Source organism: Pteropus medius, unplaced genomic scaffold (assembly GCF_902729225.1).
Source record: "Pteropus medius unplaced genomic scaffold, Ma_sr-lr_union100, whole genome shotgun sequence".
Classification (NCBI taxonomy): Eukaryota; Metazoa; Chordata; class Mammalia; order Chiroptera; family Pteropodidae; genus Pteropus; species Pteropus medius.
This window is the reverse complement of record NW_024346150.1, coordinates 541,912-555,976: the sequence shown is the minus strand read 5'-3', so window position 1 is coordinate 555,976 and position 14,065 is coordinate 541,912. Positions and strand designations below refer to the sequence as shown.

At 47.7% G+C, this 14,065-nt stretch overlaps 2 protein-coding genes across 6 annotated transcripts in view; both read right to left on the bottom strand.

The window, feature by feature from the left end:
• The window catches only part of PIGO (phosphatidylinositol glycan anchor biosynthesis class O), a 7,869-nt gene extending 2,352 nt beyond the window's left edge, over positions 1–5,517 (bottom strand). For 2 of the 4 annotated variants that reach the window (XM_039875471.1, XM_039875475.1), the window contains exons 1-6: positions 4,163–5,423; positions 3,424–3,567; positions 3,110–3,233; positions 2,632–2,791; positions 2,244–2,423; positions 458–1,982 (exon numbers count right to left, since the gene is read on the bottom strand). In XM_039875471.1, coding sequence (XP_039731405.1) covers positions 458–1,982; positions 2,244–2,423; positions 2,632–2,791; positions 3,110–3,233; positions 3,424–3,567; positions 4,163–4,673 — 2,644 coding nt within the window. In that variant the 5' untranslated portion in view covers positions 4,674–5,423. The other 2 variants (XM_039875472.1, XM_039875473.1) reach the window with 2 other exon arrangements.
• A 4,365-nt stretch (positions 5,518–9,882) lies between these two features.
• Positions 9,883–13,217, bottom strand: STOML2 (stomatin like 2). Of its 2 annotated transcripts, none has more exons than XM_039875498.1 (10): positions 13,056–13,217; positions 12,682–12,819; positions 12,116–12,215; positions 11,927–11,985; positions 11,733–11,834; positions 11,446–11,580; positions 11,165–11,309; positions 10,986–11,065; positions 10,617–10,745; positions 9,883–10,183 (listed from the first exon to the last, which is right to left on the bottom strand). In XM_039875498.1, the coding sequence occupies exons 1-10, from the start codon at positions 13,098–13,100 to the stop codon at positions 10,046–10,048; spliced, it is 1,071 nt and encodes a 356-aa protein (XP_039731432.1). In that variant the 5' UTR covers positions 13,101–13,217; the 3' UTR covers positions 9,883–10,045. The 2 variants fall into 2 exon arrangements, with proteins under 2 accessions (XP_039731432.1, XP_039731433.1); XM_039875499.1 differs by having other exon boundaries at positions 12,942–13,084.
• Positions 13,218–14,065: the final 848 nt, after the last annotated feature.

Sequence of the window (14,065 nt, the reverse complement as noted above, 5' to 3'; positions counted from 1 at the left end):
TCTCCCATCACTCGTCTCCTATAGTCAGCACTCTGTTATTCTAATTCCCTCTCTGGCACGAAGTCCCATTACTCTAATCTGAACCCCACTGCTGTCACTCTCTTTCTCATATGTACACAGCTCACTATGACATTATATATTCATAATTCAACACTCCCATGACTGGAAAATCAGAATATGCACTCATGAAGATGCAGCATTTCTTTAAGAAATGAGTCTTGGAGTACTCGTCTCCCTCCTTCATGAACCTTGTTGGTCTTGGGAGCCAAGAAGAGGGTTCAATTACCTTGGCTACAAGCTAAATGGAGAGAGAGGACATCAGAAAGATCCTCCCAACTGTGTGGGGAATGAGACCCTGGGTCAAAGTGAAGAACCTGAAGAGCAACACTCCCTGAAAACAGAAGGGGCCAAACTCATATCCCTACTGTCCTTGGATGAATCAGGGCTAAGTATTTACCAGGGATGGTGATGGGTATCCCAGCAGCAAGCAGATGCAGGAGAAGGAAGCTCTGCAGAAACAGAAGCAGGAACACAAGGCTAATGCGCTCTGCATGCAATAGCAGAAGTGGGAAGGCCAAGAAGGTGAGGGCTGTGACCATAGCAGCTGAGTAGACACTCCCCAACTTATAGGCGGCCACAGTCAGGGGGCCCTGAGATTTGCTTCTCTCCAGCCGATCCCGGAACTCCTCCTGCATATGTCGGTAGATTTGAGGAACTACATAATCCAGGTCAGCCTGAGAAGTGGGAGGGCCTGAGAAGGGGGTGAGGACAGTCCTGGTCCTTGGAGCACCCATCGTAGCTTTCACCAGCACTGTTACAGGCCTCCAGAGCAACAGCATGAGCCCTGAAGCGGCCAACCCTGCCACAGCCCTAGGCAGCACAACTGACGCACCAGCAACCAAGGCCCGGAGACGTGGGGGTGCTTCATCAGCCCCTGATGCCAATGCCCAGTAGGCAGCAGTGCCCAGCACCATTAGTGGCAGCCCCCACCGCACAAAGAGCACAGGGGGCTCAGGGCTTTTGAGATTACCATAGCGGCGAAGCCACAGGCGCACAACAACTAACAGGGCCACCAGCGCTCCCACGCAAGCTCCATACCACAAATTCTTGGCTCGACCACCCACAGTGGATGCCAGGGGGCTCAGCCAGGGAGAGGAGTGGCAAACAGGTGTCTCTTCAGGGCAGCGATGAAAAAACTCAGCTAGCCTTATACACAAAAGCAATGTAACTCCAAGCCCCAGGGCTTGCATGCTATTGTGCCGTGGCGGGGCTGTTGGGGTTGAAAAGCCAAGGCGGGGTATTGTGAGTAGCTTAGGCGGTAGCAGTTTGCCCTCCCAGTGAAGCTGGGCAACCAGGAGCAAGATGAATGAGCCCAAAAGGAAGCGGGTGGCCCTGGCCTCAGCTACAACAAAACTATCAGAGAATAAAGCAGCAAAGCGAATGAGTAGGAATAATAGGACAGGCCCAGGGATGGGAAGCAAGGCTACCAAGGGCCTCTTTGACCCCCAACCAGCCCAAGCTTTCCACAGAAACGGCACAAGGGAGCCCACTGCAGCCATAGCCCCTAGAACTACTGGATCCAGCTTCAGCCCAGTAATTGCTAGGAGTCCAGCACACAATATGACCCCAGCCAGACCCCAGGCCACAAGTACTAGGAGAGGGCAAAGGTAGAAGCCAGGGGATGTTGCCCACTGGGATACAAGTAGGCAGAGAAAGCAGGCAGCAGCCAAGAGAGCAGCACCCCCTGCCATGCGGACCAGAGAGAAACGAGCCCAAGACTCAATGCACAAGGCCCGAACTCCTCGCAGGAATTGCTGCAGCTCAGTAATCACAGTCTGTAGTGCTGCCTCGGCCCCCTGGGGGCTCTGCAGAAGTCGCTGATAGTCAGCAGAGGCCTTGGAGAAGAGATTATGTAGCCGACGAAGTTCCGTCACTTGGAGGTCTTGAGTAGCAGCTGAATAGGTGTGAAGAAATCGGGACACCTGGCAGAAAAAGTCAGAGGCCAAGGGGAACAGGTCAGATATAAATTAGAACAGAGTCAAGGATAGGTATTACCAAAGGGAATACTTAGAATCTGTCCAGAAGATCCAAACTGTCCAGGACAGGGGAGAAGGAAGGGATAATGGAAGGACATGGCTACAGAGGGTGGGATTAAGACTGAACAAAGGACAATACAGTATGTCACTATGCTTCTCCCATGCCCACCCCAGCTCTGTTCCCTGGAAGCCCAGACCATTATCTACCTGCTGGGCATTGAGATGAAGAGCTGAGGCTTGGGCCAGAGCAGAGGAGTGAGGCTGGGAGTCTTCGACCTCTGCAAACAGCTCAACTATCACTTCCCCAATGTTCCCAAATGGGATGGGCAGGCCCAGCAGCAGGGCCAGTGTAGGCACAAGGCTGACTTGAGGAATTACCTCTGGCTCCTATAAAACAAGGACAGGGATTAATAGGTTAACCAAAGAGCTGAAGTCAGTGTTTGGGATAGAAGACATAAGGGCGTAGGTAGGAAATGAGAGTGGGGGATGACGAGGGGGTCATGAATTTGGGGGCGTAAAACAGAGGCATCCACAAAGATGCTGTGATCATGATGCAAGCTGAATACCTGGAGGCAAAGCACACCTCAGGCCTCACCTCTGGAGGTGCCCTGTGGAAGAGGGCTGTGGGACTGTACAGAAAAAGTGCAGCCGAGATCTCCAGTTCACTGTCTCCTCCATGGTCCCCATTCTTGGTCATCCCATGGTCCCCAATCACCACTAGCAATGTGTCATTCTCTAGACGCTCCACGACTCCCCTGGGGGCCAAAGAATGTGTCAGGGGGTAGGGACAAATAAAGGTTTTTCTCAGGTGCCCATTCACTCCCAGCTATAACTTCCATTAGTAGGGCCTAGACCACTGGCAGAGAGATATCTCTTCAGTAACAACCCTACTACCCAAAGCCACACACTGAGCTACTCAAGATGGATTAGGCCCCTAGCTTCAGAAAAAGCCCTAGAGACGACAGACTTCAGCCAGGAAAGAGGCTCCAAGGTAAGGAGTTTTTCTCTTGGGACCATGTAACCTGAGATTCTCAGACACAAACCAGATCTCCCAGCCAATATCCCACACTCACTGGATCACTTGGTCCATTTGGCTAAGTTTCTTGGCCATTTCAGGGTGGTGAGGGCCATGCTTGTGGCCACAGTGATCCACACCCAGGAAGTGAGCAATCAGCACGTCCCATCCACCACTGTCCACTGTGAAGGGGAGAACACTGAGCACGGGGGACTAAGGCCCACTCCTCAAACCCAGCCAGGCTCTGATGCTCCTAGGTCTAGGGACACAAGCCCAGGCCATCGCACCCATGGGAAGCTTAGAATTTGTGGACTAAAATAGCCCTCCCCAGCTCCCAGTCTTAGTCAGGTCTGCCTCTGGTCCTGTGCTCACTGGTTGGGTAGAGGTGTTCCAGAATGCCATTGTCCACTGTGTGTAGGTCTCTGACATTGAAGGATGGGAAGAAGAAAGCTTGTGAGAAAGCTCCAGGAAAAAGATCTTTCCAGGTATCATCTCCCATGAAGACCACACGCCTTCCTGCAGGGACATGAGAGTGGGTCAGAGACTGAGCACGAGTCAGGACAGGAGAAAAGGAGAGGAGGCCCTTTAAACACTCATCGGAAATCTCAACTATGCACCCTAAGGCACAGAAATCCCATCCAGCAATTCTTTATCCTTCAAGGTCTAAAATTTTCTGCCAGGAAGCTTTCCTTTATAACCATACTCTACTCCTTGTTTCTACAAATGACTCTGCTAGTTCTGTCTCTGGCTATCTCTGCTGCTCAGTATTTCCTGGGTGTATATTGTGTTTTCCAAGTCAGTGAAAGAACAGGGCCTGACCCTCTGCTCTCTCCTCCACACTTTTGAGGGTATCCAGGCCCACATTGTCTCTTCTCTCCCGCCCCTTTACTGAGAGTGCCTCAAAAGGAAAACCAACACCCCATGCAGATTAGAAACTCCAGAAGGACAAAGCCTGGACCTGTGTTTCCTGCATGCAGGGGCCTGGTCTCTTTCTCCTCCCCTGTCCTCTCACAGCGTAGTCAAGCATGCAGCTGGACACCCTAAGTTCTGGCTCTCTGACTTCTAAAGAATTTGCCAAAGTACTTCTGGCCTCCAGGAGGCCCAGACTGACCTGCACTGATGAGTTGCTTAATGAGATTGTCTTCCACTATGGCATAGCTGGCAAAGTTACTGCCGGCATCAATAAAGGTAGGCAGTGAGCCAGTGGTGAGGGCCTTGAGGCGCTGCATGGTGGTGGTTGGGGGATCAGCCTTAGATTGGTAGAGCCTGGCGTGGTGGGGCTGAATCTCAAGGATTCTCTGCAAGGAGCCCAGTTTGCCCAAGAAGGGCAGGGAGACAGAAGTCTCCCCAGGAACGTTTGAGCGCTGTGGCTGGACGAAGTCAAATCTCAGAGCATCTATCAGCACCAACACAAGCCGGGAGAATCGGGAATCCATCCAGCAGGCCCTGGGCTCCCTTTGGCTCCCCCATGGCAGGGACCCAGGGCCTGGGGGCTCTTGGCAGCTGCTATGGTTGGTGAGCTCCAAACGGGTGAGTAGGAAGCCACTGGTGAAGAGGGCAATGCCGGCGTAGAAGAGGAAGCAGATCCAGACCAGGAAGAGCAGCACTGAGATTTTCTGCATCCTGGTGGTGGCAGGGGAGTGAATTCATCACTGTGGGGCAAAGAACCAGTGGATATTCTGGTGCTTCAACACAAAGCCCAGCTAGAATCACTTCCTTTTGGAAGCCTTCCTGAAAATAAACAGTTCCATGCTCAACCCAATGCAATGTTCCTCTCCAACAGTTTTACCATTTTTCTGAAGGAGAGATCCGTAGACTATGGACACCAACCTGGAGTGGCTTTTTAAAATGCTGATTTCCAAGCCCCATCCCAGATCTACTGAATCAGGATTTCTGAACTGGAGCATAGGCATTTACAAGTGGACTCCAGGAGATCCCAATGATGAAAAATACAGTCCGTGAGGGAAACTTATTCCAAGTCGTAGACTGCTCTCTGACAGCCTGTTTCTCCTCCTCTCTCTTTCCCAGTCTCAACACCCCTGCGGTGGCCAAGGCTCGCGGCTACTGGAGAACCCTGCGGACCAGACTGACAGTGCCGCCAGACGGAGACGGAGAGGAGGAGTCACACTCCGCTTCCGGACAGCTGGGATCGCCAGGAGACCAGAGGCACGACTTCCCCAGCGTAGCACGTCAGAGGCGCGGGGTCTAAAGTCGGTTTGGCCTCGATGGGACCTAGTCGTACAGATAGCTCTGCCTCCTCCCGGGGCTTCCTGGCCCCCGCCTGGGCACCCTGACCCCGGTACTGGACACGCTAAGCTGTGAACTGGCGGGGGAGGTGGGGGACAGGAATCCCTTACTTCGGGGAGACCCTGGCTCACCTTGAACAGCGGCCCGGAAGTGCAGCCGAGGCGCTCGCTGCCTGGCACCACAGACGCGCGCGCTCTGGACAGAGCGGCCTGTTGGGGCCCCATCGCCATCTGCCGGCACCTCCGAGGAAGTTCGGCAAGGAGCGCAGTGCAGGCAAGAGGTAGAGTTTAATGGAAGATAATAATAATTTAGAATTCGGGTCAAGAGACTAAGCTAGAAGATGAGTTCAGGGAACCACTGTCCGTTCATGGTTAAGACTAAGAACTAGGCCTCTGGAATAAAAGTGTTTAAACCTAGCTCCTCCACACACTGTCATTATTGGGCAATATCTCTTCTGTAAATTAGGGATAATATTTATTTCCCCCTTTTCGCTTAGCTGACTCCAAGTGATAGATTTTATTATTCTTCCTCTCCAAATCTCTCACTGAATCTTACAACTCAATAATAAAAAAATCAAAAACTCCAATTTAAAAATGAGCAAAGGATCTGAATAGACGTTTCTCCAAAGAAGCTATGTGAATAACAATAAACACATGAAAAGATGCGCAACATTAGAAATACTAGAGATACCATTTTAAACCCACTAGGATGGTTATAATCAAGAAGACAAATAACAAGTATTGGCACGGATGTGGAGAAATTTTAACCCTCGTACACTGCTGTTGGGATTGTAAAATGGTGCAGCAGCTTTGGAAAACGGTCTGGCAGTTCTGCAAAAGGTTAAACATAGAGTTATTATATGATCCAGCAGTTCCACTCCCAGGTATGTACCTAAGAGAATTGAAAACATATCCACACAAAAACTCAAATGTTCATAGTAGCATCATCCATAATAATCAAAAGGTGGAACCAGTGATGAATGGATAAACAAATGGTTTGTCTATAAAATGGAATATTGTTCAGCCATAAAAAGTGATGCTACTACATGGATGAACTTTAAAAACATGCTGAATGAAAGAAGCCAATCACAAAATGGCACATATTATATTATTCCATTTATATGAATATGTAAATCTACAGAGACAAAGTAAATTAGTAGTTGCCTACAGCTGGGAGTGACTAATAGATACAGGGTTTTTGTGATGGGTTGGAGATGGGGGAGTGGTGATGAAAATGTTCTAAAATTGTGATGGCTGTAATATAAGAGAACTAAAATGTTAAATCAAGCTATATTTAGAGAATGTAATATGCTAATCAGCCCTGCAGCCAGACCAGGAGGAAACCTGCAGTACAAAGGAAGATTTCTGCTGGGATTGCTAACAAACCATTTCCCCACACTGTGAAGGGAAAACAGAAAAAGTCTTTAAGTGGGGCTCTTCACAAAATAAAATCATTCATTCCCTATGGCTAAAAACATGGGGAACCTATGGATCAAAGGCTCGGAATTGCCAGCAGCTACATATTCTTACCTTTTCTTGCTATATAATCTTAATCTTTTCTCACTGTATATATATCAAAGAAAAATGGGTAAACAAAGCTTTTAAACTATAATTCACAGAAACTGAAGAAAGATATATAATCTGAATTCCCCAAACACACTCAGGTTCTCTCTGTGCCTTTGCTCTTGTCTCTGTCCCTGTCTCTATTGTCTCTGTCCCTCTAAGTCTCTCTTACTTTTTGCCTCTGAGAGGAGACTATGCTCTGTCTACGGAGTGTTATCCCTTCTCTAATAAACTTTCCTTTTGACTCTAACTTGGGCATGTGTTTGAATTCTTATGCTCAGCCAAGGACGCTTTCTCAGTTCAGGGCTTGAGTTCCCCCACTTGGGGTAATTTGCCCTGTCCTGCATCAGTTGCACAACTCTGAATATACTACAAATTAAGTTACACTTTAAATGGGTGAATTGTATGTGAACTACATCTCAGCAAAGCTACTATTAAAAACAAAGAAAAAACCTCTCCAGTGGTTTCTCATCTCAGAGTAAAGCCTAAGTTCTTATAGTGGTACTATATATATAACCCTGTAAATCTACACACCAGCTCCCCACCTCCATCTGATTCATCTAGCTGCCACTTACTTCCTTAACTGTTCCATCCACTCAGCTTCTTTGTTCTTCCAGTTATGAAAGGCTTGCTCTGCCTCAGGGCCTTTACATTTGCCATTTCCTCTATCAGCTTTACTCCCAGATGTCCAAATTTACTCCCAGATTCCCCCGATCTCCATATCTAAGCTCAAATGTAACATCAGTGAGGCTTCCTGAAATCCTCTAATTAATATTACCCCACCTCCAAATTCCCCACCTTCCTTCCTTTCTTTAATTTCTTCTTAGCACAACTCATCAACATCTTAAATACTATACATCTTATTAATGGTTTGTCCCTTCCAAATAGAATGGAAGCTCATTGAGGGCAGGGAATTTTGTTTTCTTCATTACTGTATCTTTGGTGTCTGGCACATAGTTGGGGTTCAATAAATAGTTATTGAATGGACAAATGAATAAGTTCTAATTCAGAAATATGTTGAATCATTCCTCTACCTCCATCCCGATGGCTCCTTACCTCTTAGTTTGGGCCTCCTCTGCCTCTCTGGGATCAGCGAGGCAGCTTTGTCCTTCCAGCCTCTCATTTTTCCTTCAAATACCTTGTCTACATTGTAACAGAACAGCTCTATCTTAAGTAATGTGATTACCTTAATCTTAAAATTCTTCAATAGAAGGGGGAAAAAACCCTTATGAATCACCCCCTACCTTAAGGATAAAGTCCAAATTCTTCAAGACTCTTATCTCCCTGTGACTTGCCCCTTCCCATATAGTCACAACCCTTTAACACCCCCTACTCCATCCAGCCCCAGCATATAACTCTGAATGTTCCAACTTTTCCTGAGCTATGGGCTTTTGCATATTCTAGCCTCAAACCCTAGCTTGGTGAATGCATTAATTTTTCCAGCCTGACAACCATTTAAATAGGAAAATATATTTGCAAGCAATGCCTCCAATAAGGGGCTAATATCCAAAATATACAAAGAATGCATACAATTCAATAACAAAAAAACAAATAATCTAATTAAAAAATGGGCAGAGGACCTGAACAGACAATTCTCCCAAGAAGACATAAATATGGCCAACAAACATATGAAAGGATGCTCAACCTCACTAGCTACTAGGGAAATGCAAATCGAAACCACAATGAAATACCATCTCACACCTGTTAGAATGGCTGTTATCAACAGGGCAAGTGATGGAGAGGATGTGGAGAAAAAGGAACCTTCATACACTGCTGGTGGGACTGCAAATTGATACAGCCACTATGGAAAACAGTATGGAGGTTCCTCAAAAAACTAAGACTTGATCTACCATATGATCCAGCAATCCCTCTACTGGGTATTTACCCCAAAGACTTGAAAATATTTATCTGAAAAAGATAACATGCACACCAATGTTCATAGCAGCATTATTCACAGTGGCCAGGACATGGAAACAATCGAAGTGTCCCACAATAGATAATTGGATTAAGAAGATGTGGTACATATGTACAATGGAATATTACTCAACTATAAGAAGAGATGAAATACTGCCATTTTCAACAACATGTATAGATCTTGAGATAATCATGCTAAGTGAAATAAGTCAGATAGAAAAAGCTGAAAACCACCTATCACTTATATATATGTGGGATATAAATCTAACAGCAATAAACATGACAAAGATTCATGGACATGAACAGTAGACTAGTGTTACTGGAGTGTGGAGCGGGGAGGGAGAGTGGATGGGGTAAAATGGATCAAATATGTGGTGACAAAAATAAATCTAACTATAGGCAGTGAACATACAATGCATTATATGACTTATTATTTTGTTGTACACTTGGAACTTATTGGATTTTGTTAACCAATGTTACCATAATAAAAAAAAAAATTTTAATAAAAAAAGAAAAAAATTTTTTCCAGCCTGAGCTCAATGGCAGAGTTGGCAACTTTGCTGCCTTCAGGCTGACATGCTTCTGCCCCAAGAATCCCTAGCCAGAATTTTCCTCTATCACAGCCCTTATCACTTTGTATCTGTCTGCTTCCTTGTTTGTCTTCCCTCCTTGACCTGGTATTCTGTGAAAGCAGAGACTGCTGCATCTCAGTTGCTTTTGTAACCCATGTCTAACACTGAGGTTGGCATACTGTAGACATCATTAAATATTTTTGAATAAACGAATGAGTATCAGTCCCTGAAGACCCTTTAAGGATTCAGCAGCACTACCCTGCCAGGACAGTCTTTTTCATGAAAAATCCCCAAACGCCTGCTCAAATTTACAGCCCCACACTTAGCAGGAAGAGGACTATACTCCCCAGCTGGCAGTTCAGTAGATATATGCCTTAATCCTTCTACCCTAACCCATAGCTTTTCCTGAAGACAGAAAAGATTATTTCACATTATATCAGGTTCATTCTTGCTCACAGAGAAACTGATTCCCAAGACCTGACAGGACTAGAGGGTGGGAGTGGACACCCAAGGAAAACACTGGAGACTTACTCAACTTCGTTCAGGGAGGACAGTTTCTGGTTTTCCACTGGTGAGTTTATTACATGATTAAATTCAAATAAAAAAATAATAACCAAAATCTCTCAACAGAGAGGCTAGAGTCAGAGTTTGGGAGTGCTGCTTCCCTGTCCCCAGCCTCTCCAGCCAAGCCCAGCTCCATTAACTCAGCTTGACTCGATCAAGTTCCTCATCAAGACTTCCATTTGTGCCCTGGACATCTCTGCTGTTCCTGCTGGAGACTGAGTCCTGGGCCCCTGGTACTGGGGCTTTGGTGAGGGCCCCATACACACCCATCGCCTAAAGAGAGGAACAGAGAGAGCCATGAGGACATACAGCAGAAGGTATAACACAATCTATCAATAGCTAAAAAGAAGATGGGGCTGTAGTCAGTCAGCTTGTTTTTAATTTCTCTCTCTCTCAAACATCAGTCTTATAAGTTTTGGAGTTGGTTTTAGGAATCGTACAAACTACTAGAGTAGGGCCACTCTCAGAATACTAGTATAGATATCTTTAAAAAAAAAAAAAAAAAAAAAAAAAGATGTTTCAAGAGCTTCCTTATCTTCAGGGATGTGTGGGATATCTCATTCTCGGAGATTTGTTCTCTACAAGGAATGAAAAGAGGTCTAGGTCTCAAGGCGCTCTGAAGACCTCTCTGGTATATAAATGGTGGTGGTGGTAGTGGTCGTAGGGTGGGGTCTCAGTCTCTGCCAGGTTCTCAGGGCACTCTAACCTGAGCCACCATACTGGTGACATCACCGGCGTTGGAAGGCAGCAGGATAGTATTGGAGTCCTTGGCGAGTTTGGAGAACGCGCTGACGTACTGCTCAGCCACGGTCAGTGAGGCTGCTGCATCTCCATTCTGTGGCCACAGTAGGGATAAAATCAGAGATTACAGACTTAAGAGAAGGGGGTATGGTAGAGTGGGAGAGTACAGATGAAAAGTCAAGTTTCTGAAAAGATGATATGCAGATCATAATAAAAGCTATCATGTAATCCTGCTCAAGGGAACCCACAAAGGCAGGAACTTCTCCCGAGGGTAGATAAAAGAACCTCTTCCACTGTCAATTCCTGCCTCCCATTCCCACCAGGGGCCTCTCACATGTTGTGTCAGAGCTGCAGCCAGGATCCGAATAGCTTCGGCTTTAGCCTTGGCCTTGGCCAGAACTGCACTAGCTTCTCCTGGAAAAGAAGAGACAGAGATTGACCCCTGAGGTCAAAGTACCCCAAAGTTCCTGTCCCAGCACCAATCTCCTCTCTTAGGCTCTACTCTCTGCTGACCTGCAGCCTGATTTATTTGTTCAGCCTTTTCTGCCTCAGAGGCCAGGATCTGTGCCTGCTTCTTCCCTTCGGCCACGTTGATGGCCGACTCTCGAGTCCCCTCTGACTCCAGAACTGTGGCCCGTTTCCGCCGTTCTGCCTCCACCTGGAAGCCCCCAGCAACCCCAATCAACAAGTCAGAGTAAACTCTCATAGACATTGGCAACTGTACCTATCACAATAGGGAAGGGAGTCTAGGTCCCCATGCAACTAGAGCAACCAGAAGTCTTCCCTGGCCCCACCTGCATCTGCATGGACTCTTTCACCCGGGGTGGTACATGGATATCCTTGATTTCATAACGGAGGCAGCGGATGCCCCAGCAGTCAGCAGCCTGGTTGATGGCATCCACAATATTAGCATTCAGGGACTCCCGCTCCTGGAGGAAGTGAGATGTAAGAGCGGTGTAAGCTTCAACACACTCATGAGTCTAAGCTGAGAAGAGCCTCAGACTGATCTTAACCCCCGGAAAGGACTGACGCATGGCAAGCATGAATCTTCAAACCCTAACTCTGGCTCAGATCCCCTTACCCGGAAGACTTTGTCCAGAGAGAGTTTGCCAAGCTCTGATCTCATGGTTGTCTGAGCTAGCTGGGTGACAGCATACTCAGGGTCCTCCACACCATAGCTTGCCTGAAAGGAGCACAGATAGTGTAAGATGCTTAGATGTAAGATTTTAGTGAAGAGAGTTAACTCAGGAGCTGAATAAAGCAGAAGGCAGGTACCTTGTAAGGATCCATGATGCGCAAGTAAAGGACTCCATCAATTTGCAGAGTTACGTTGTCTGCAGATGCAGGAGAGAAAAGGAGGAAAGTGAGGCCTCAGGTCCCAATCAGCTCTTTCTCCTAAGCTCTAGATTTCCAGCAACTACATTCTAATGGCCTCAGAGCTCCCATGTCACCCGCACCCCTCACCAAGAGTCACAGCCGATTGCTCAGGCACGTTGATGACAATTTCCTTGAGACTCTGCACATATCGGATCCGGTCTAACACAGGAATGAGGATGTTCAAGCCCTAGGAAGAAGAGTCATAGGTCTTCAGAAGGATGGGGGTTGGGATCCAAGCTAGGCCTCAAGTGAGCAGGGAATCAACATATAACACGTCCAGAAAAGTAAAGGTTGAGGGCGTCAATGGTAGGGAAACCTGAAAAAATAGGAATGTTAGGCTGGGCGCCTGAATGGATGGGACAGTCAAGGGAATGGGAGCCAGCAGAGTAGCTTTCTCCATGCAGAGAAGTGGAGCTGAGAGGATAGGTAGGAGAGATTCCCAAGAATGGGACTTGTGGGATGCTAGGGCAATAGGAAAAGGCAGGAACATGGCTATGACAGTCAGAAGCCTAAGCCCTGCCTGGTTTGGCCTCGCCTGGGGACTTGCAAGCCAATGGTGAGGGCAAGCCCCAAGGAGGTCCCACTCCCATCCCCCAATGTCGTGAGGGAACTGGGCATCAGGCTGCCTAGGGGTGGGCAGTAGAGGTTCTTACAGGCTCCAGGATCCGATGGAATCTGCCCATTCGCTCCACCACCCAGGCTTCCTGCTGTGGCACAAACAGTACTACGGTGTTTCGGGGCAGTCCGGAGGAGGCGCGGCGCGAAGCACGGCCAGAAGTCTGCACGGAGCCCTAACGGGTAGACGAAGGTTGACAGAGATCCCAGCCAGCTGGGTACCCCACCCCTCTAGGAGCCTGTTCCAAAGGAATCTCCCTAAACCGCCACCCCAAAGGATCCTCTGAGAGGAACTCACGTGAGAACCATGACCTCTGACCTCAGTTCTCCAAATTTAGAATCCCTCTCCTTCTTAGCTGAGCACCAAGGTGATCTCTGGCCCAACCTTTGAAGAAGGTTGCCTCGTTCTTACCCTGAGCAAAAGGGCCCCAGTTCCCCGCGCTGCGCGTGCCAGCATTTCCCACAGCCGCAGCGACCTCCGGAACCAACGAGACGCGGAGCAGAGCGGTCATTCGAGAAGCCCGGATCTGAACTTTCTACCTCCTGTTTTCACTCCGCCGGATGTACTTCCGGCCGTCTTTTCTCTTTCTCTCTCCCTCCACCCCCATTCCACACTCAGCCAATCAGCGTTACTTGGCGAAACGGTGCATCAAGTTGTTCCTTGGGAAACTCAGACCTAGAGAGTGCTGAAGGCTGGAGTTCTTTCTTGTTCTTGCTGATCAAGGCCAAGATCCCGGACATGGTGTCCTAAATGAAAGCTATTTTCCATATGCAGATGGCCCCATACCACCACCTACTGAGTTGTTTACCCCCTCTCGAGACTCAGTTTACTCTTCTGAGCGTATAACCGCCCCATTCTGTCACCATAGCGACCAGGGGATTGGAGCTGACTCTTAGCCATGGTTGCCATAGTGACATTCTCTGGAAGTCCTTCTGTGTTATAAGCAGCCCTCCCACAGGGGACTGACCCCATTCCTGTTGCCATAGTGACTGGACCTAACATTACCCGGTCATTGGACTGAGATTTTCCCCTTCCTTCATTTCCCAGGGCATCATAGCTTTTTCTACCTCTTCCCAGGGCCTGATAGTCCCTGGTCCCCTTGCATAAAGTGTCCAGCACAAGCCCCAACATTAAGCCTTGTTCGGCGCATGCTACACTACAGACATCCCGGGTCCTGTGGCATATCCTTTAACAGACTTGCATGGTCAACTTGCATTTTACATATCAGGGCACTGAAGCTCAGAGGAGCTAAAATCATTAACAACAGAACCAGTATAAGAATCCATATCCACATTCAGAGAGTTCAGCTTTTATGGCTGAATTTTCCCTACCACACAACTCCATTATCTGAAAAGAGCAAGAGTAGGTCCTAAGAATCAGCAGAGTCTTACAGAAAACCTCATGGCCTCAGGCCCCTTATC

Coding starts and splice junctions, on each gene's coding strand:
- STOML2 (XM_039875498.1), bottom strand. CDS start 13,100: ATGCTGGCACGCGCAGCGCGGGGAACTGGGGCCCTTTTGCTCAGG. Junction 11,835..11,926: donor GCATCATGGATCCTTACAAG/GTACCTGCCTTC, acceptor TGCTCCTTTCAG/GCAAGCTATGGTGTGGAGGA. Junction 10,746..10,985: donor CTGCAGCTCTGACACAACAT/GTGAGAGGCCCC, acceptor CTGTGGCCACAG/AATGGAGATGCAGCAGCCTC.